The sequence below is a fragment of the Tupaia chinensis genome, unplaced genomic scaffold, assembly GCF_000334495.1.
Source record: "Tupaia chinensis unplaced genomic scaffold, TupChi_1.0 Scaffold000367_1, whole genome shotgun sequence".
Lineage (NCBI taxonomy): Eukaryota > Metazoa > Chordata > Mammalia > Scandentia > Tupaiidae > Tupaia > Tupaia belangeri.
The window spans coordinates 212790-235261 of record NW_006159864.1 but is presented as its reverse complement, the minus strand read 5'-3'; the positions used below and the strand labels follow the sequence as shown (position 1 = coordinate 235261).

At 37.5% G+C, this 22472-nt stretch overlaps 1 protein-coding gene across 1 annotated transcript in view; it reads left to right on the top strand.

Moving 5' to 3' along the window:
• Positions 1 to 22472, top strand: part of LOC102482526 (ATP-binding cassette sub-family A member 3-like) — a 95299-nt gene that overhangs the window by 56363 nt on the left and 16464 nt on the right. The window contains exons 16-23 of the mRNA XM_006153297.1: positions 1814 to 1964; positions 8708 to 8806; positions 9053 to 9215; positions 10762 to 11059; positions 13005 to 13254; positions 13411 to 13615; positions 16893 to 17109; positions 19384 to 19554. Coding sequence (XP_006153359.1) covers positions 1814 to 1964; positions 8708 to 8806; positions 9053 to 9215; positions 10762 to 11059; positions 13005 to 13254; positions 13411 to 13615; positions 16893 to 17109; positions 19384 to 19554 — 1554 coding nt within the window. The remainder of the gene's footprint in view (positions 1 to 1813; positions 1965 to 8707; positions 8807 to 9052; positions 9216 to 10761; positions 11060 to 13004; positions 13255 to 13410; positions 13616 to 16892; positions 17110 to 19383; positions 19555 to 22472) is intronic.

The window sequence follows — 22472 nt, the reverse complement described above, 5'->3', positions numbered from 1 at the left end:
TTTGTTTGTTTGTTTGTTTGTTTGTTTTGCTATAGGGTGTGTGTATGCATCAGAAAGAAAGAGACAGACAGAAAGTGAGAAATCACCCTCCAGGGGAATGACCACTCCACAATCCCTTCTCCTCCATTCTACTCTCAGGATCTTGGGCACGCACATGTGCCTGGTGTGAGTTTAAGCCACTGGGTCTAGGACTCAAACCGTGATTGACCATATGGAAGTCCACCGATATAGCCATTACGCTAACTGCTGGTCCCAATATGGTTTTATTCCTTTCTCTTATTTTGCATAGTTTCTTTTCTTTGTGGTAACCATTAGGCATAAATAAAATGTTAATATAGCAGTATATCATAAGCCAGTAACAACCTCAATTACATACAAAAATTCTACTCTTTATTCCCATATACATTTTATATTACCTAAGTCACAATATATTTTTTATTTTATGTACATTAACACATTTATGTTATGGTTACTATTTTATCTCTTAACCTTTATACTACAATTAAAACAGATTTATCCACCACCATTACAGTATTACTTACTTTGTATTTTTCTGTATATTTGCTATTAATAGTGACTTTCGTACTTTCAGGCACCTTACTGTCTAGGCTAGGCCCATGAGAGCGTGCCTAGGTGATTGTACTGTGCATCTCACAAAATTTAGAAGTAAAGCCATTGGAACCTGGACTTTTCCTTGTTGAGAGACTGTTTATTACCGATTCAATCTCATTGCTTTTTAGTGGTCTATTCAGACTTTGTTTCTTCCTGGTTTGCGGTTCTAGTCTCGGACCCGGTGGCTTAAACTCATGCCTGGTACATGTGCGTGTATGCCCAAAATCCTGAGAGGAGAATGGCGGAGAAGGGATTGAGGTGTGGCCATCTCCCCTGGGGGGTGATTTCTCACTTTCTCTCTCTCTGTCTTTCCAGCGAGCACATGTGCCCTATAGCAAAAAACTCTCAAAATAATAATAATACAATATATCAACTATAGTCACCATGCTGTACACTAGATCTCTAAAACTTACTCCTCCTATCTAGCTGCAATTATATATTATTTGGCCAACATCTCCTCTGTCTCCCTCCCCACTAGCCACCCCAACCTCTGATAAACACCGTTCTTCTCCCTACTTCTATGAGATAAAGATCTCTTTAAACTAAAGTTCAGTTACCAGCCTTTTGAATCTGAAAAAATTCTCTTTGCTCTCTATCCCTCCTCTCTTGTTATTTATACCTTAAAAGATGTTTCTCTATCTTGATATCTTCTTTCTCATCCTCAAAGGGTCATTGCAGTGAAGGGCTAATGTACCGAAGAGATTTTTTCCCTCAGCTCTTCTGTCCTAGCTCGAGGTATCAAATGCTACTGGAGAAGTGCCATGGAGGGTTTTTTGTTTTTTGTTTTTTATTTTTTCCCTCTTCCTTGCTCCACTCATAGAATCTGGAAGGTCAATTAAGTGTACTTAGTAAAGACACAAAGTACTTTGGAAAAATTTCTCTGAAGGATGGTTTTGTTTTGTCCTTAAATTATTTACTGCCTCGCATATAACAGGCACCCAATAATTTAATGAATATTGATTTTGTCCTCTTTGATTTCAGGGTCAATAGGATACAATGACAGATAACAGAAGTTTTTCATTCAATCTATAGAATTCAGATTATTTTCAATCTTTAAGTGAAATTTTACTAGGCTCCTTAAAGTTGTAGTCAAATGATTTGTGATATGCCCTATCTTCTATCTCACTCAAACCATGGAAATATGGTCACATAAGGGTATAGGAAGTACAAATCATTTGTTGCTCTGAATTTATTTTCTCAGGTGTGGGATACCACATAGTCATGGTGAAAGAACCTCAGTGTGATGTTGAAGAAGTTTCAAAATTGATTTGTTATCATATACCAACAGCTACTTTGGAGAACAATGTTGGAACTGAATTATCATTTATCCTTCCCAAAGAGTACTCACACAGGTATGGATCCAGAGAGTGTTAAATGATTGATTTCCTATACATGGAGAAATAATAGTTTTTCCTGGGTTCTTCAGAAATAGCAAGTAGAATGTATTTAAAAAGACAAAATTCTGGTCATAGCTGTCGCTTGCATTGAAGAGAAGATGCTTGGTGTTAATGGATGATAGTCAATGGTATGCTGTTGGAGTAAAATTACTCCTGGTGAGTGGAGTAAATACTAAGATAATGAGGAAAAAAAGGAGATGGCTTAGATGGTGGTTCTTAGAGTTAGGATGACAAGAATTAAGAGAAAATAGGCAGTTTGAATATAACAGTTAGCCAAGTTATTAATCAAAGGGAGTAACAAAGACCACCTACTTGGATAACCATCCAAAGAGAAGGGAAATAGAAACTAAGAGTACTCATTGGTGACTTTCAGTGTATGATACTTTTATCTTCTCGCCATATACAAGTATTTGTTTTGGTATTTCCTAGATTCAAGCCAGTTTTCATATTCATCAAGAACATGAAGGACTCTTAAGGTCCCCTTTTTGAGGAAAGAGATAAATGTATTACAAAAGATAAATAGAAGGAAGAGAACTGTATAATTTAAGTTTTATTTATTTCTTAAAGCATTTCCTTTAGAATAAATTTACTTTACATTTTACTTCAGGATAAGTAAGATTTATTCTTTATTCTTTTTTCAAGCCGTTGATGAATGTGAAAATTCTTTTACTGCCCCTTTGGGATGTAAATTTTCTCCCAGGTTTCTCCCTAGTTTTAAAAGCCACAAATATCTTTCTCAAAGGCCCTGGAGCCTTAGCTAGCTTTGAAAGGTAATAATTAAAAAGATAGATCCTAGTGGAGGTTCCTCAAAGATTTACTGATAGAACTATGATATGATTAGCAATTCCATTCCTGGTTGCCTACACAAAGGACAGGAGAATGCTCAGTCAGAAAAGTGCTTGCACATCTAAGTTAATTGTGGCATTATTCACGATTACTAACCAACCAAAAGGCTCATGAACAGATGAATGGATTGAAAAGTGTGTCACATATACTCCACGGAATACTATTCAGCCATAAAAAAAAGACCCTGCCATTTGATAGAAGGTGAACAAATATAGCCTGAAAGAGACATTGTGTGTCTCCACTTAATACTGACTGTCTGCCCTCTGTCTGAAAGGTTGAAGGACACAAAAGCATTGAAAATAGCTGTGGACACTGGAGACAGTGTGGAAGGAGGATGGGAGAGGAGAAGATTATAGGGAAGGAAATTAGAGAGAAAAAATAGAAAGATAAGACATTGGTGGGTACAGAAATGGTTTATTACCTGTTGATAACATGTATAGTACTCTCAACTGGACTGGTCTGAGGTGTATTTCATGTTGGGTAAATTCTCTTTATATGATAAATTATGTATAGCAATTAAATGTATAAAAATAATTATTATAATAAAAGATAGTGCCTCTGCTTCCCAGTCTCTACTAGAGCAGAGGAGACTAACTTTGAAAAGTACCAATTAGTAAACCCAGATTGACAAATCTGCCCCATAATGTCAAGTGATTTTCTACTAGCTCATCCCACTATTTAAAAATCCTCCTACCTCTATGGAAGTAAGAGATTGGAAGGTGTAAAATCATGGAGGGCAAGGGTAGATACAAGAGACACTATAGGAAGGGCTAGGTAATAGGAGGTAAGAGTAAGGGAACTGGGGAAAAAACATTCAAAAGACAAAAAATTAAAAAATATTTGGTTATGATTATATATATATGGTAATATATTGATTGGACTAATATACTCTACTAAAACTCTAAAAAACGATTCTGTATGCTATACAAATATACACTCACCAATTAGATATAAATAATGATGTATAATTAAGAAAATCCTCTGCCTCTGTGTTGTCTCCACTTTTGTTATGGTCAGCTGAATTTGATTTTCCTCCCATGTCACAATGGTGTTCTTCCCTTTTGCAACAGTCTTGAATAAAGCCTTTTTTTTTGCCATTAAAATAAATCTTATTTATTCAGTAAATCATAAGCTTTTGAGAAGCAGCCATATGGAGACAATATTATCAAGCAATAGAGTAGTCCAAGACCTAGCCATTAGAATAAAAGAATAAAATGTAATAGAAAATTGGAAATAAAATTCTAGATATGTGTCCCTAGAGATACAGGATAGTTGACTCATTCAGCAAAGATGGAGCCAAGTTTTATGTTGGTAATAGCCTAGTGGGTAATTTTGATCCATCTGGAACTATAGAATCTATATGAAGCAGAGACATGGATAAAACACTTACTTAAACTTATCATACTCTATTCCTATCTAGAGTTTTGGACATGAATGGCATTCTCAGAAGAGATGAGAAAAATCATGTGTGGATAACATTTAAAACAATGGAAGAATTTAGAAATAGATGACTTTTTAAGTTTTTAATTTCTTAAATGTATTGATACATTTAATCACTGCATCTTTACAGTGTACAAGATGTTTTTTTCCAGTATGAATGCAATGCATATCAATCAAGTCAAAGATATTACCATATACATCTTCATCAATAGATAACCTTTAATTTGTGTTTCTATTACATATTTCCCCCATCTCGTCCTTCCCACCCCTTGTTATCCACCTCCCTCTTATACTGTCTCTGATATAGTTGCCCTCCCTGCTATTGGACCTTCTCATCTTTCAGGTTCTGCCATAGAGCACAGGCATTCAGTATATATTGAGCAGAGACATACACTGTCTCTCCTTCATAGTCCAATTTGCTTTGCTTAGCATTAAATCTTCCATATTCATCCCATACTGTATATATGCCACTTTTTTTTTTCAATCTAGTCTTCTGTTCTTGGGCATTTGGGCTGATTCCATGTCTTAGTTATTACAAATAATGCTGCAATAAACATGGATGTGCAAGTGTTTTATGACAGTGTTTTCCTATCTTATTTTTGGACTTGGAAGAGAGAGATAGGAAGAGGGGGACAGCAGGTGGTATGGTGGTTAAAGTGCTAGACTCCCACATGGTCAATCACAGCTTGAGTCTCATACCCAGTGGCTTGAAACTCATGCCAGGTGCATGTGCATGCATGCCCAAAATCCCAAGAGGAGAGAGGAAGTGATTGTGGCATAGTCCTCTCCCCTGGGGGTGATTTCTTACTTTCCCTCTCTTTGTCTCTTTCGAGCAAGCGTACATGCTCTATGACAAAAACCTAAAAGAGAGAGTGAGAGAGGGGAAGAAGTTCTAAGAGATGATCAATTAATTATAGATTTTTGGGCCATAAATCCAGATATGGGATGATAGGCTAAGAACAGAATAAAATAAAAATTATGAATTTAGGGAAGAATAAATTTGTCCAGAATGGAATTCTCTCTGGGATAATTTTTAATTTTTAAGAGAAATAGGGAAACAAAAAAATAAGCAAAAAATCTACAAAATCAGCTATTTAAGAGTACAGTATGGGAAAAAATGAAATGATGGTTAAGATCTTAATGATTTCCATTTCAGCTAAATTTTTAAAATTTCACAGATAACATCGTATTTATTTTCCATGTACAACATGATATTTTCATATATATATAATATATACATATATACACACATACATATATATTCACATACATACATACATACATACATATATACTGGAATGGCTAACTAAAAAATGGATTACTTCACACTGTTATTTTTGTGGTGAGAACACTTAATATCCACTTTCTTTGCATTTGTCAAGAATACAATATATTGTCAATAGGTAACAATAGCTGATCACCTCCTTTCTTCCAGACATTGTTCTAATATGTATTTATTTGTCTGTATAAATAATATGAATTAGAAAAAAATAATTTTAAATCATACACCTGTATTTCAGTTTATTGAGTTTATCTCATAATGAAAGTAATCTCAAAATCTGAAAGCAAGGACCACCAGGTGGTGTGTTACTTAAGGTGCTGGATTCCCACATGGCTGACCATGGTCCGAATCCCAGATCTGGCAGCTTGAAAGTGGGTATGTGTACATGTGTGCCCCAAATCCTGAAAGAACTAAAGAGAAGAACTGTGGCATGGCCATTAACCTTGGAAGTGATTTCTTCTGTCTGTCTCTTTCTCTCTTTGGTGAGCACACATGCACTATAGAAAAAAACTAAACAAAGTCTGAAAACCGTGTTGTAACCTGCTGTAAAACAAACAATCCTGAGATTTGTTATAATAGAATGAAACTTAAGTTTAGAATGTAACAGTGGAGTAATAATGCAGTACTCCAAAAGAACAGATAGGTAAGAAAGATATCAGAATATTGCTGTTTGTAAGGGGATGTTTTATATGCCTAAAGTTCTTGAACTATGATAGATAATGTGCAGGAAAACCACTGAGAACAGAATAAGGAATGAAAAAAGTTACATTTTTTGAAATTCCTATAAGCTAAAAAAGGAAATACATAATACATTTTAATACAAGGCTTGAGCAAGATTACATAATAAAGTGTTTCAAGTATAGACTTACAATAGATGTCTTACCACACACGTCTCCTGAAAATTTTGTCTTTTCTTGCTAATGATTCACTTCCTAGAAAGAATCTAATTATGATCATCAAGAAAATGTTGATTGAAGTTCAAAACAAATACGTCAGATGCCTTTGAGGTATTTGTCGCATGTGGTAGACTTCACTGCATCTAAGAAGGAATGAACTTGGTAGATTCAGACACCTAACAAAATTGGAAGGTACATGGAAAATTAAGGTTCCATAACTTGACCTTCAGAAAGAGAAGATTACTCAGGAGTGTTTGGAAGCTTGAAAAATGGTATTTTGAGCAAAGATCTCAACTCTAAAGACTAAAGTCCAGTAAATGAAGATTTAAAAAATTCCTTACAGCAAGAACCCACTTAGGTGGCACCAACCTTGACTTCCAAATAGTGCATCTACAAAAGGAAATGTGAGGTGATGGCATCTACATCACAAGTCTTAAGAGGACCTGGGAGAAGCTTCTGCTAGCAGCTCATTCCATTGTTGCCATTGAAGACCCTACTGATGTCAGTGTCAGATCTTCTAGGAATACTGGACAGAGGGATGTGCTGAAGTTTGCTGCTGCCACTGGAACCACTCCTATTCTGGTGGCTTCACTCCTAGAACCTTCATTAACTAGATCCAGGCAGCTTTCCCAGAGCCATGTCTTTTGGTGGTTACTGAGCCCAGGGCTGACCACAAGGCTATCACAACATCTTATGTTAATCTACTTACCATTGCTCTGTGCAACACAGATTCTCCTCTGCACTATGTGGACATTGCCATCCCATGCAACACAAGGGAGCTCACTCAGTGGGTCTAACATGGCGAAGCTGGCCAAGGAAGTTGTTTGTACGTGTGGTACCATCTCCCACGAACATCCATGGGAGGTCATGTCTGATCTCTACTTCTACCGAAATCCTGAAGAGATTGAAAAGGAGGAACAGGTCACTACTGAAAAGGCTGTGACCAAGGAGGAATTTCAGGATGAATGGACTGCTCCAGCTCCTGAATTTACTGCTACTCAGCCTGAGGTCGCAGACTGGTCTGAAGGCATGCAGGTGCCCTCTGTCCCCATCCAGCAGTTTCCTACTAAAGACTGGAGCGCTCAGCCTGCCGCTGAGGACTGGTCTGCAGCCCCCACTGCTGAATGGGTGGGAACAACCACTGGTCCTAAGTCTGCTCTTTTATGGACTCTTACACAAAGTAGAAATAAAGTTGATAAGAAAAATAAGTTTCTTAAAAGAAAAATGGAGAGGCTGATGTAGAATACCATTAAAAGTCTCAACAGTCCAATGTGTTATTTATTTATTTATTTATTTTGGAGAGGTTTTCGCTATAGGGCACGTGCGCTTGCCAGACAGACAGAGAGAGACAGAGAGATAGAAAGTGAGAAATCACCCCCCAGGGGGGATGGCCATGCCACAATCCCTTCTCTTCCATTCTCCTCTCGGGATCTTGGGCATGCACGCACATGCGCCCGGCGTGAGTTTAAGCCACCGGGTCTGGGACTCGAACCATAGTCAACTACGTGGGAGTCCAGCGACATAGCCATTACGCCAACTGCTGGTCCCAGCCCAGTGTGTTATTGAAAAGAAGTTTTAAAAGCAGTAACATTGGCATTCATTTTCTTAGAGTTTAGGGTGTCTTCAGCAAGACCGGCTCCTACACAGCTCAATGAGAAAGATGTATGAAAGTAATGCAAATCTATGTGGCAGAGCAGAAGCAGAGCTAATATCTGAGATTAAGATCAACATGTTCATTGAAAAGATAAGGAAGAGAAATTAAAACCATGAACATGATAGATCTGATAAAGTCTTATGGGTTGATTTCTGCTTTGGCAATCTCTCTTTTGAAGTGTTCTGATCTCTTCCTCTAGATTTGCTCACACTTGTTTTAAAGGCACAGGGTTTTGAAATTGAGATCCAATCACAGGTACAAGAAAGTTCCAAAATTATATCTTAAGCAAGAATGTCAAGGGAAAAAAACTTCAACACTGTAATCAAGGGAGCAAAATTCTTGAACTCCTTTTTTGGGTCAATCTTTTCCAATGAATATGTGGCTTCATTCCCAATGCATGGCTTTTCAACTATAATTAACATGGTTTCTTTCATTTCTTTTACTTTAGTTAAGGCATTGAAATAATGATCTATATTTTCCACACTGCTGAGGGGAAATCAGGTTAGAGTAAAAAGGTTTAAATATGAGAATTATTTAATTTTGTACTAGTTTTTATTTTTTAAATTTCTTCCTCTGCCAGGTTTGAGGATTTGTTTACTATTCTAGAAAAGAGGCAGAAAGAGCTAGGCATTGCTAGCTTTGGTGCATCTATTACTACCATGGAAGAAGTCTTCCTTAGGTGAGTAACAATGTATATGGAACCAAAAAACCTCGGGGAAAGAGCCACATCTTAACTTACCTTTGTAAACTTGCCACACTTCAAATGTCACACATTAGACTTTCAAGGTGGTGGAGGTGGGTGGGGCGATGAGTAAACCAAGGAACCTTTGGTGTTGAGGATTGTGACTCACATTCTCCAAATAAAATATATTGTGATAAGGTTTAAAGAAATGCCAAATACTTTTTTTTTTTTTTTTTAATGTAGGGTCAGTCATATGGAAGATTTGGAAACAGATAATCAAGCCATGCAGCCTTCTTCCCAAAGCAGCAGAATCTCTACCACGAGCCAGAGTATGAATGTGACAAGAAATGTTGAAGAAGTTGCTCCTTCCCTGAATGAAGACCCTACTATTAAGAATAACACTGGAGTAAGCACCTTTACTAAGAAACCTGGTGTATATTTGGTTGGGGTGCAAGAGGTACATTTTGTTTTCATACTTGAACAGAGTGTGGAGTTTCCAGCCACTGTAGATCCAACCAGATGTGGATCAATCTGTACCACAGTTTAATTAATTTTATAATTCAAAAGTGATGAGTTCTAGATAAAGATGCCAGCTGTTTATTTTCACCATTGCTAATCCTCAGTTATATATTTTTTTTCCTGCTTTAGAATTTTTTTTTCCCAAATTGGTAACCCAATAATTCATTGGTTTGTTGAAGCAGGAGTAGGGATACTAGTGAGTCTGGTTTTTAAAAACCAAGCATGCACAGTATTTTATTTAAGTTTTTGCATGGGAATTGTTACTGCCTAAGGAATCATTATCTAATAAATATGCTCCTCAGCATACAAAGGCTCCTTAAATTACCAAGCTTTCCTTTTCTTTTCTATTTTATTTCTTTCCCCTTTCCTCCCTTTCTCCCTCAATTTCTTCCTTCTTTTGCTAGAGAGTGAATGTGTATATATGCAAGAGACAGAAAAAGAAAAACACCCTCAACACACCGTCATACTGTGTTCCTCTTTCCCCAGCCCTTCAGCTCCTCAGAATCTTGGGGACCCCATCCAGGCACCCAGTGTGTTTTCAGGCCAAACTCAGGGATCCAAACCTATTGGGCCATTTGATTTCCAGCTTTATAGGGTCCTTGTGTTATTATTGTACTATAGTACCTGGGTGTCTTTCATTTTCCTTTCCATTATATATTCTTTTTATAAAATACACTGATTTTCTTAGCTATCAGGAGTCTGAAAGATCATCATCCTAAGGAGGGTTTGAGTATATTATTATCAAAAGCTATGAACATAAACATTTTACTTAGTTATCTTATACCACAGATCAATACACATCATGCAATGTAAAGATAGCATACATTAGAGGCTTTGTGTGCCATATAATCTCTGTCACAATTACTCAACTTTATCATTGCAGCACAAAAGCAACCCTGACAATACAGAAATGAATGGACATAGCTGGGTTCCACTAAAACTTTGCTTTCAAGAGAGGCCATACTGAGGGACCAGCAGTTAGCATAATGGCTATGTCATTGGACTCCCACATGGTCGACTGCGGTTTGAGTCCCGGACCCGGTGGTTTAAACTCACGCCAGACGCGTGTGCATGCGTGCCCAAGATCCCGAGAGGAGAATGGAGGAGAAGGGATTGTGGCATGGCCATCCCCCCTGGGGGGTGATTTCCTGCTTTCTGTCTCTCTGTCTCTCTCTGTCTGTCTGGTGAGCAAACGCGCCCTATAGCAAAAACCTCTCCAAAAAAAAAAAAAAAAGAGGCCATGCTTTGTTGATGTCTGCCTTATTCAGACTGCTCATACTACTATGTACTATCATACTATACTTAGGTTCTATTCCAAGTATTTAAGTGTTTATACCATACAATTTCAAAGTGTTGTCTTAATGAATTTAGGATAAATGACCTACTTAGGTCTCTGACTCTTGTAATCTTATGTTTCTCTCTTCTTTCTTTAGTGTTTCCTCTACAACCAACAGTTCTGCGCTATGTTCAAGAAGAGGGTGATCTTCAGTTGGCGTAACTGGAATCTGGTTCTGCTACAGATATTGGGACTTTTAGGTTGCCTGGTCTTTCTCTTACAGACTGGTTATTCATCACAGAATGATGAGCAGGTCAGGCAAATGGATTTGCATCAGTATGGTCAAACCATTGTGCCTTTTTCTATTTCTGGGGATCCTCATTCCACTGCAGATCTCTTAAATCACCTTGAGAGAAGGCTAAAGTTGGAAAACCAAAAACTTAAGAAAGTGGAAGGTAAGGCTCAGTAAGAAAATTTAAAATAAATAAATAGCTAAAACAAGACTGCTTTTAGATAATCTGTGTCACTTCCAAAGAAAGGTCTCAACTGCAATACTTGACTATCTGCTCCATTCTTTTGCCTTAGAGGCAAGTTGACTGAATGTCAAGAAATGGCTTCTTCAGGGCTACTAATTTCAGAAAGTTAGTTGTTACTGGGAACATTTTGTAGATTGTCTAGGAGGCATTTGTTCCTTTCAAATAAAAAAGTCCCAAAGTGCCAAAATACATGTTACTCTGGAGTTAGGCATGGATTTTTTAATTAAGACATTCTGGCTAGACTGCAGGGTATCACAGTGTATCACAATTCAGTCCTCACAGCCTGGAATTATGATTCTAAATCCTGAAATCTATTCTTCAATTTTCTAGAACGCGTTTATTTTTACGATTGTAGTAATAGCTTACATTTACTGAACATTCGCTTTTGGTAAAAATTCTGTTACATGCTTCACCCGCCTGTCATTTAATCTGAGTAATCACCTCTCTGGTAGATATTTTTATTACCCTCAGTTAAATGAGGAACATTGGCATTTGAAGAAGTTGGGTAATTCACCCCAAGTCAGACAACTAGTAAGTACAGAGACTTGAACCCACTATGACCTGCTTTGCATTTCCAGACTAACCATATACTGAACAGCATTACCCTCTCTGAGTATAAAGTTCATTCTCTTTCAAGTGTAATCATTTCTTCCAAGATACTCTATTTTTCTTTTTCTTTTTTTTCTTAATTATGTCCTGTTCCTTTAGGCTAGCAAAGAGCCTACAGGATTAGAACACCTATTCTCTTTGTCTCCATCTCTGTCTTTTTCTCCTTCAGGTTCTATTGTAAGAGAGGTTTCTGTTGGAAATGATGATTAAAATTAATTCAAAATGGATTATAAACTTAAATATAAAATGTAAAGCCACTATGCTGAGTCAGAGTAGTGAGACTACTGAACTTGTTTGCAGTTTTGGTATGAAAGCATCCAGTCTCAGGACCAGCAGATGGCATAATGGCTACATTGGCGGATTTCCTCATGGCTGACCACGGTTCGAGTCCCGGACCCAAGGGCTTAAAACACACTGAGCACGTGTGTGTGAGCGCCTGAAATCCCAAGCGGTGAATGGAGAAGAGATTGCAGTGTGGTCATCCCTCTCAGGGATGGTTTCTCACTTTCTGTCTCTCTGTGTCTGTCTCTCTGGTGAATGCACACACCCTATATCAAAAATTTCTAAAAAAAAGAAGAAGGCATCCGTGAAGAATGGAGAAGAGATTGCAGTGTGGTCATCCCTCTCAGGGATGGTTTCTCACTTTCTGTCTCTCTGTGTCTGTCTCTCTGGTGAATGCACACACCCTATATCAAAAATTTCTAAAAAAAAGAAGAAGGCATCCAGTGTAATGTTAGCTGTAAGGACATTTGTGGATGTTCTACATGAAGTTAAGAAGTTCACTCTATTCCTATTTTTTTCAGTGTTTTTTAATCATGAATGGATGTTGAATTTTCCAGAACTTTTTTCTGCATGGAATGGCACAATTATATGATTTTCCATTTTTTAATGAAAGAATTATTTATTTAATTTTATGTATTATTTTAAAATTTGACCAGAGAGAGAGGGAAAGTGAGAAGGCAAGCCACCAATTCCAGAACTCAGACTATGGTCAGCCATGTGGGAGTACAGTGTCTTAACCACCATGCCACCTGCTGGCTCCATGATTTTTCTTTAATAACCTATTAATATGTTCTTTGTTCGCCTTTAGAAGCCTATTTAATAGGAAGATGACATTGATTGATTTTTCAAGTCTTGTATCATCCCTAGAATAGATCCCAGTTGGTCAAAGTGCATAATGTTCTTTATTACCACTGAATTCTGTTTGCAAGTATGTTTGTGGATACACCGATCAATATTTGTTTCTCCATTCTAGGTGACTTACTGAAATACTTGAAGGAAAATAAAGAATGTATTTTTTTATGTATTATTGCACTTTCTGTTGAAGTGAAGCCGGATCAAATAATATTGACTATTCTGTTCAACAATGAGGCATACCATTCACCATCTGTGTCCCTGGCACTGTTAGACAACATCCTCTTCATGTCACTTTCTGGTGATGACGCTTCCTTAACAATCTACAATAAACCTTTCCCACCCCCTACGGATGGTAAAAAGAATGAAAGGTATGTTGTTCTTTTCAATAGAGTGGAGTTTTACACTTAATGTACATTCTTCCCACTCTATCAGAGTTCATTTACATAGTAAAAATAGCTATTGATAGAAATCTATTTCAGCTATATTGATGTTCTTATACAGTTCTTTTGTTTGTTTTTCTGTAGGATTGTGCTTGGACATCAGTTGGCCTTAAATTTACAATTTGGCATAGCTCTTTTGATCAGTGGCTTTTGTCTTCTGACTGTGACAGAAAGAACCACTAAAGCAAAGCACATCCAGTTTTTGAGTGGGGTCTCCATCTTTGTGTTCTGGTTTTCTGCTTTATTGTGGGATTTCATCATCTTTTTCATTGCCTGTTGCTTAATACTGGTAAGTGCTAGACATCAACTTTCTTGTGGGTTCATTTCCTTCTATGTCTCATGAAAAATTCCTGTCCTCATGGTTTCATAAACCTGACCATATCTTTATTCATTATTTTACAAAATACACTGCAGAAGTGTCATGGTAGAAGCTCTCATACCTTTTGTGAGAAGGAAATAACTTGTCTTTGCAACAGCTTGAAAACTTTTCATGGACTAATTTCTCTTTCTTTTTTTAAATCAATTTATGCAAATTATTCTTGAGATGAATTTCTCTTTCTTTTTTTAAATCAATTTATGCTGGCCACAAAAACTATTCTTGAGATGGAAAAGCTCTTACCTACCTGGGTTTACACTTTCCATTTTTGTCTAGTTTTTTTTTTTTTTCTCTGAATTAGTCTTTTAGACTATATTACTGCTGACTCTTCTCGTTTCCTTTTGAGTCGCTAACTACTTATTTTAATTTTTTTTTTTTTTTGGAGAGGCTTTTTGCTATAGAGCGCTCACCAGACAGAGAGAGACAGAGAGATAGAAAGCAAGAAATCACCTCCCAGAGGGGATGGCCATGCCGCAATCCCTTCTCCTCCATTCTCCTCTTGGGATCTTGGGCACGCACGCACACGTGCCCAGCCTGAGTTTAAGCCACCGGGTCTGGGACTCGAACTGTGGTCAACTACGTGGGAGTCCAGCGGCATAGCCATTACGCTAACTGCTGGTTCCCCTGAAGTTCTTAATCAATGGATTTTAATCACTATTTTAAAATTAATGTCCAGTAATTCACACTCCTAAATTTTATGGATTGTGCATTGGAGAACAAATCAAAGACTGGAGATCTAAATGAAGTTAATTCTTCTTTATCCTGAATTCACACCCATTCAATTTCTATCAATGAGGAATTAAAGCAAAGAATAAAACAAATATAAATTCACATCACCCCTTACCTAGTGAAATGCGTCCCAATCTGTGTTCTAGAAAACCATCCAACCAAGTTAACAATTTCTTTCTTTTGGTGTGTGTGTGTGTGCGTGTGTAGTGTGTCTCTCTGTGTATATATGTAATTTTGCTGTAGGGTGTGTGTGCTCACAAAGAGACAAGGAGGAAGGGAGGTTTTTTTTTAGAGAAAAAGTTAGAAAGCATTCCCCAGGAGGAGTTGGCCATAATGCAGTCCCTTCTCCTCCATTCTGCTCTCAAAGTATTGGGCACACACATAGTCCCAGCATATTGCTTATGCCATGGGATCAGGACTCAATCCATGGTCAGCCATGTGGGATCCAGTTGCCTTAACCACCATGCCATCAGCTGGCCCCTAATGTTTTCTATTATGATTGCTACCACCACCAAGAATATCAGTCACTAATTGTATAATGACTGTACTTAGTTTAATATTACTACTTGGTTTACTACTTGGTGGCCCTGCTACATAACTATTGTAACTGCCATTGATAAAAGAAAAGTGCAAGTAGAATAATAACATATAATAACTAATGAGATACGAGTTCTTAGAAATGTATTTCCTTTAACAGCTATTGGTTTCTCTTCACCACCACCATCTATTCTAACTTAAGTCCCTCTATTTTGGTGCTTCATTGTTTGCTTTTCCATTTGAACTGGAAAAATTTAAGGAGGCCTCAGAGTGGCTTAGGTAGATATGAGGAGAGTGAGGGAGTAGAACAGAACAAGGAACTCAATTTAAAGGGGGGTGGCTGTGAATAGCAGTGATAGGTAAAGCAAAATACCTTTTTTTTTTTAAAGAGAGATTTTTATTATTGGGGCACATGTGCTCTCCAGAGAGATAGAAAGTGAGAAATCACCCCCAGGGTGAATGGCCATGCCACAATCCCTTCTCCTCCATTCTCCTCGGGATTTGGGGCATTCATGCACATGCGCCAAGCGTGAACTTCATTCTCATGTTTGGCCACATGAGAATCCAGTGGCATAACCATTCTGCCATCTGCTAGTCCCCAAAGTAAAATACTTTTTTTTTTTTTTTAAACTAGCTATAGTCATCAGCTGGGAGGAGGGGGCGCTAAGTGAGCAAGCAAGCCATCAGGTCAGGGGCTCCAACTGTAGTTAACCACATGGGACTCCAGCAACCCAACTACCACACCACCTGCTGGCCGCAACCTAAGACTTTTTTTTTTTCCTTTTATTTTTTTTTGGAGCAGTTTTTGCTATGGGGTGCATGTGCTTACCAGAGAGAGACAGAGAGATAGAAAGCGAGAAATCACCCCCCAGGGGGGATGGCCACGCCACAATGGCCACGCCACAATCCCTTATCTCCTCCATTCTCCTCTCAGGATCTTGGGCATGCACGCACACGTACCCAGCGTGAGTTTAAGTCACTGGGTCCGGGACTTGAACCACAGTAGACTACATGGGAGTCCAGTGACATAGCCACTATGCTAACTGCTGGTCCCCAAAGCAAAATACTTTTAAGGGGAAAAATATTTGGAGAAGTAGTGTCTCTTTAGAGAAATAATATACTTTCTTGAAAACTTGACAGGTGGTCAGCAAGTGGCATAGTGTTTAAGGCATTGGACTCCCTCCCATCTGGCCAACCATGGTTCAAGTCCTGGACCTGGCAGCTTGAAAATCAAGCTGGGACATGTGTGTGCATGCCCAATATCCTGAAAGGAGAATGGAGAAGAAGGGATGGTGGTGTGGCCCTCCTCCCTGGAGGGGGAAGTTATTTCTTATTTTCTCACTCTCTGTCTCTCTGGTAAGCAAAGAAAAGAAAACTTGATAGGATTATTGGAGAAATATGTACTGCTTTATGAATTTAAAAAAAAAAAAACTATTCCAAATAAAAAACAAAATAATGAGAGGATGAATAGTAGTTCTGCTCACTGGAATGTCCTCTTGTGAAAAAGTAGGAGTAACTTACTCCATGTTTCTAGGCTAAGGCTTTTTTTTTTTCTTCCTTTGGCAATATAGTACATATACTTACCACAGAAAGACAAAGAGAGAGAGAGAGAGAGGAAGTGAAGAAGCACCCCCAGGGGAATGACCATGCCACAATCTCTTCTTCTCCACTCTCCTTTTGGGATTTTGGGCACACATGCACTCAGCATAATTTTCAAGCCAGTGGGTTCAGGATCTACCCACCTAACCACCATCCCATGTGGTTGGCCCTGGTTAAAGCTTTTTAAAGAGGCAGATTGACGTAGTGACTATTTCTGCTAAAAAAATAAAAATAAAAATTGCCCTTTTCCTCTGTAAATGTTCTGTTTTGGTTTCTTTTTGTACTTGCCCTTCACCTTGCTTTATCTCTGTTCCCTCTGTTTCAGGTAGTGTTAAAGTGCTATAAATTTGATATTTACATCATGGATTACCACATTCTGGAAACAATGTCAATCCTCACACTGTATGGTTGGTGTGCCATTCCCTTCGCGTACCTGATGAGCTTCCTGTTTTCTACAAGTACTTCAGCCTACATCAAAATTCTCCTATTCAACTACATGACAGGCTCTTTTGGCTTAATCTTAGACAACACTTTACAAAATAGTAAGTGTGAAGGCTTCACACAGTTTCCCCTTTCTCAGAAGGTACATAAATAAGGAGCAATTGATTGCAGATATCTAAGAATATTAGTAGACAATTAAAAATCAGGAGTAATAAAATGATGCATGAAATAGTTTTTTGATTACTGTCCTAGTATTTTTGGTTGATGCAGTAACTTAGGAAAATAAATAGTATGTTAATTACTATAATACATATTACTATTTGGTTTGAGAAGTAAAACAGAATTAAGTAAAAACTGTTAAAATAAATGAACTAGGACAGAAAGGTAGCAAATTTTAAAATAAATATGAAACAAGAAAATAAGTTTCCTACATATGAGTTACAACCATGTGTAAAATAATATCATAGGGGAGAATCACTTCACAAAAATATGAAAAGCTATAAAGTTCCTCAAAAAATAAATTTTAAGGTCAATATATGATTTTTTTAAATATCAAGCTGATTTATTTAAAAAGCTTAATTGAACTCAAGGCTTGTTAACTTTCAACATTATCAAAATGCTTCCTACTGTGTAGCAAGTATGTGTTTTGTCTGTTTTCCTTATTAGCCAGTTTTTTAAATTATTATTATTATTATTATTTATACATTCAATGCTGCACATCATTTAGATTATAAAGAGACTTTACCCAGCATGATGTACACCTCAGTCCAGCCAGCTGAGAATACCTAGTTGGTAAATATTTTTGATAAACATTTTTGTCAGTTTTTGCCTTTTCACATCCCTAAGGAAGTCTTTATTTTTCAGAGAGATTGTGCTATGGATTAGATAGTGTTGTCCCCAGAGATTTATGTTTTGGAATCTGGTAATGGCTTTGGGAGGTGGTGAGACCTAGTATGTGGAGATTGGATCGTAAAGGCATTGCCCTCATGAATGATCTCATAAGACCAAATGAGTTCTCACATAAGGTTAGTTCCCAGAAGAGTAGGTTATTATTAAAGGAGGATGGCTCTCCTTTTCTCTCTCTCCCTCTCTGCACACTCCTGCCACCCTCTCTGTGCTTCTGTGGCCATGTTGTGACATAGCTGGCTTAAAGCCTTCTCCATGTCTTTGAACTTTCCAGTCACCAGAATCATAAGCTGAATAAACGTTTATTTTTATAAATTGCCCAGTCTCAGGTTATTTCTGTTTGCAATGTAATAGTGGACTAAAACATATTTTTGTTCTCTTTCATATCTAGAAAGATCTTTTCTCTAGAAGTGAGAAAATGTTTATGATTAGTATAGAAAATGTTTATGAGTAAATGTTTTGGAGAGGCCAAAACTATTAGGCTATCCTTGTACTAATATGGTAGCCACTAACCAGATGTAGCTATTTAAGCCTGAAATAAGATTACTTGAAATTAAACACAATTTAAAATTCGATCTAACAGCCTTTTTTTTTTTTAGCGTTTATTAACATGCTAAAGTGTTAAAGTTATCCAGGATTCTTTATTCTCTGTCAGTTATTTGCTTCCATATCAAGTTAAAGTCTATTCAGGACAGACAGCCTAGCCCTTGGCCTTAAGGTTTCACTTTTTAATTGTCTCCTATCGCTCAAAATTTTATGAGAACTTTTTATTTAGATTCATCTTTTGTCCTCTTTCTAAATACATGAATTTACTGTCAAAATTCTACAATGGAAATTCATAAGTTAAACCTATTCATATCTCCATGAATTTAGTCTCTATTCCTTATTCATATTCAGTCTGGTATTTAGACAGACATTAATTTATCAGCTTGTATCTTGGAAGTGTGTGTGTGTGTGTGTGTGTGTGTGTGTGTTTGTGTGTTTTTTGTTTAGTTTAGAAAGAGAGAGAGGGAAGGCACAGAGTCTCACTATGCTATGATCCCCTCTCCCTTCCAGACATCTAGAATTATATATATACACATTCAGGTTAGCCCAGCACATTTAGGTCATCCTAGGATCTGAACCCAAGGTCTTCCCCAAAGGCTACAGGATCATGCAGTGGTATCCTACTACCTGTGCTGCTGTATCTGCAGATTTTTTGCCCTCAAATAGTTCAAAATTTTCCCTATCTGGGCCTTACTACTGATTTCTAACCTCTGACTTCTACTTCTACTTTTCCCTCTTAGTTGATCAATTAGAATTAGAAATGTGAAAAATAGCCAATATCAAACTTACTGAGAAGTGATTAGTGTTCTATAAAGAGAATGACCTGGTTTGTAATTCCCTGAGCTTGGTTTGATCGTGACTGGGGAATTTGTTGTCCTGGGATAGCTCATTCCCTATAATGAAACCTAATCTTATTCTTTCAGAAAAGCAGACTAGCCTGTCAAATGCCACCAGAACCTTTCTACGGAATTCATTGCTGGTCTTTCCCAATTACAACCTTGCTAAGTGCATCAGCAGCTACACTAACATCTACCACATGAAAATACTGTGCTCCTACTTACAGACACCTGTCTTCTTAAATTGTAGTAAAGAAAGTAAGTATCTTGAGGTCCTTCAGCCCCTGGTAAATTAGCCTAAGGCTTAGGTTATGAAACATGTGGGGAAACTAACCTTTCAAAGGAGAGTCAGGAGACCTGTTTGAAATATAAATCATTTTTGCAAGACTGGGAAAAACCTCTTCAAGGATTCTAAAGCCTGAAAAACAAATTCAAGGTAAGTTTTAAAGTAGTCATTGGATATAGAATAAGAACTGCTAATAATCAACTACTAGCTTTACATGATTTTAAATCTTCACAACAACCTCAAATTACCTGTTTTTATACTGATGTGGAGGAAACAGACTATGCACTCTATGTCACACAGCTTTTATGGGTCAGAACTAGAATTCAAAGCTTGTGTTCTTCCATTTCATAATGCATTTCTTTTTATATTTTTCTTTTTTCTTCTTCTTTTTCTTTTCTTTTCTTTTTTTTTTTTTGGAGAGATTTTTGCTATAGGGCACGTGCGCTCGTCAGACAGAGAGAAACATAAAGACAGAAAGCGAGAAATCATCCCCCCAGGGGGGATGGTCACGCCACAATCCCTTCTCCTCCATTCTCCTCTCGGGATCTTGGGCATGCACGCACACGTGCCTGGCGTGAGTTTTAAGCCACCGGGTCCGGGATGCGAACCGCAGTCGACTACGTGGGAGTCCAGCGACATAGCCATTATGCTAACTGCTGGTTCCCATAATGCATTTCTATATAAAAAAGATCCCCCAGGGGAATGGCTTGAATTGTAATTGTATTAAACTTATTTTTGTTACACCACTACCACCACACAGGGTCACACACACCTGCCCACAACTTACTCAGTGAAATAGATGAAATCTCTCTCTAAAGCATAATGTAGTATCTGGCACTCAACTGTTGCCTCCCCCTCCCATGTTATTTGTTTTATTTACACGTCATCACTGTATATCTTTGTAGCATACAAAAGAAATCTTCCCAGAATGAATACACTGCATATTAGTCCAGTCAAAGATATTATCACACATATTTTCTTAATACATAATTTTACATTTTTGTATCTGTTAAATGTTTTGTTTTCTTTTTTCCCCCTGAACCCCTCTGGCCCACCCGTCACTACCCATCCTCCTCCATCATTCCCTCTCCGTGACTCTTTTGTTTTTCTCTATGCTCTTTAAATAAATAGGTGAAGGTAGAAAGTAGTGATTTGGGTGATAGAGAGCAATATAATGGAGAAATGCCCAAAATGAAAGTAACAGAAAGATAACAGTACTGCAGATTTCTGGAAAAGGAAAGGGTAAACATTCATTTTTTTCCACCTTAGAAATCCCTAATGGTATCATTTATTACACTTTTGAACATATCTTATTGGTGGTGAGAAAGATGTGTAGGAAGGCAAGGAGTGCGTCCTAAGCCTGGTTCTTCTACAGCTTTAGTCCGTTACCTCAAAAAGCGCCTTAGTATTCAAATGGTGTAAGTTGAATAGACAGTAAACTCTAAAAGAATAATGGAGGAGGAAAAGTGGGAGAGGAACATGTCGCGTACAACCTAGTAGCGTAAAGAGTAATTATACTGTCTCCTAAGGAGCTGAGCATATTTTTTTTATTTATTATTTATTTTATTTTTATTTATTCATTCATTAATTTTTTTAATTTGACCAGAGAGAGATAGAGGGTGAGAATGAGAGAGAGAGGAAGTGAGAAAGCAAGCCACCAGGTCCAGGACTTGAACCCCGGTCGGTCATGTGGGAGTGTCCAGAGCCTTAACCACCATGCCACCTGGGGTTCCAATTTCTTCTTATCCTTCCTAAGTCATTATTTTCCTTTTAACTATAGACCTCCCAATAGGTCTTACATCTTATTATGTTTTTATTTTATGATTTCTTATTCACATTTAATTACTGTATATCTCCATAGCACACAATATGGTTTAGCACACAATGTATAGAATCAAATCAAGGTTATGCCACATACATCATTTTCAACAGAGAACTTTATATTGTTATGTCCGTTAAGGATTCTTCCCTTCCAACCCACCTGCTACCATCCACCCCACCCAAATACAGTCTCTGGTTTTTACATTTGTCCTTCCTACTCTATGTCTTTGGATCTTCCTGTTTCTGCAGACATTTGCTATATATTGAGCAGGGATAGACAGTGTTTGTCTTTCACAATCTGGTTTCCTTTTCTTAACGTCAAATCTTCTATATTCATCTTATTATGGTTTTGATTTACATTTCCCTAATGTCCAGTGATGTTGAACATCTTTCCGTGTGCCTATTGTTCACTCGTGAGTCATCTTGGTAGAAATATATATTCAAATTGCTTATTTTTCAATCGGAGTATTTGGATTTATACATTTTAAATACTAGACATTTCTCTGATATATGATTTGCAAGTATTTTGTCCTCTTCTGTGTGCATTTTTTCCTTTCTTGATAATGTCTTTCTATGCACAATAGTTTTTAATTTTGATGAAGTCCAGTTTTTCTGTTGTTGCTTTGGTTGCTTATGTGCTTTAGGTGTTATAGAAAATAAGACATTGCTTAATCTGAGGTCACAAGTACCTTTGCATTTCCTACTCTGATTTTATAGTTTTATCTGTTATACTTAGTGTTGGAGTCCGCCCCAGGGCTTGGGTCTAGCTGGATCATGATCAGAGGGCTGCTGGGTGAGGAAGAGAAAGAAGAGGAGAAAGAGAAAGCCCTCCATCTTGCCAGGACCGGGGAATTGGAAAGAATGAGACAAAGAAAGAGTAGAAATGGCCACAGGCAGCCTGAGCCCAGGTAAAGGAGACATTACACATGTATGTTTCATGATACTTCATAGATTGGTTGCCAGGTTACAGACAATAAGAAGCAGTTAACAAATTTATAAGGGCTTAGTCAAACTGGGCCAGGTATATCCCTTGGTGATAATCCCATCAAGAGAAAGTCTCATCTTCTTT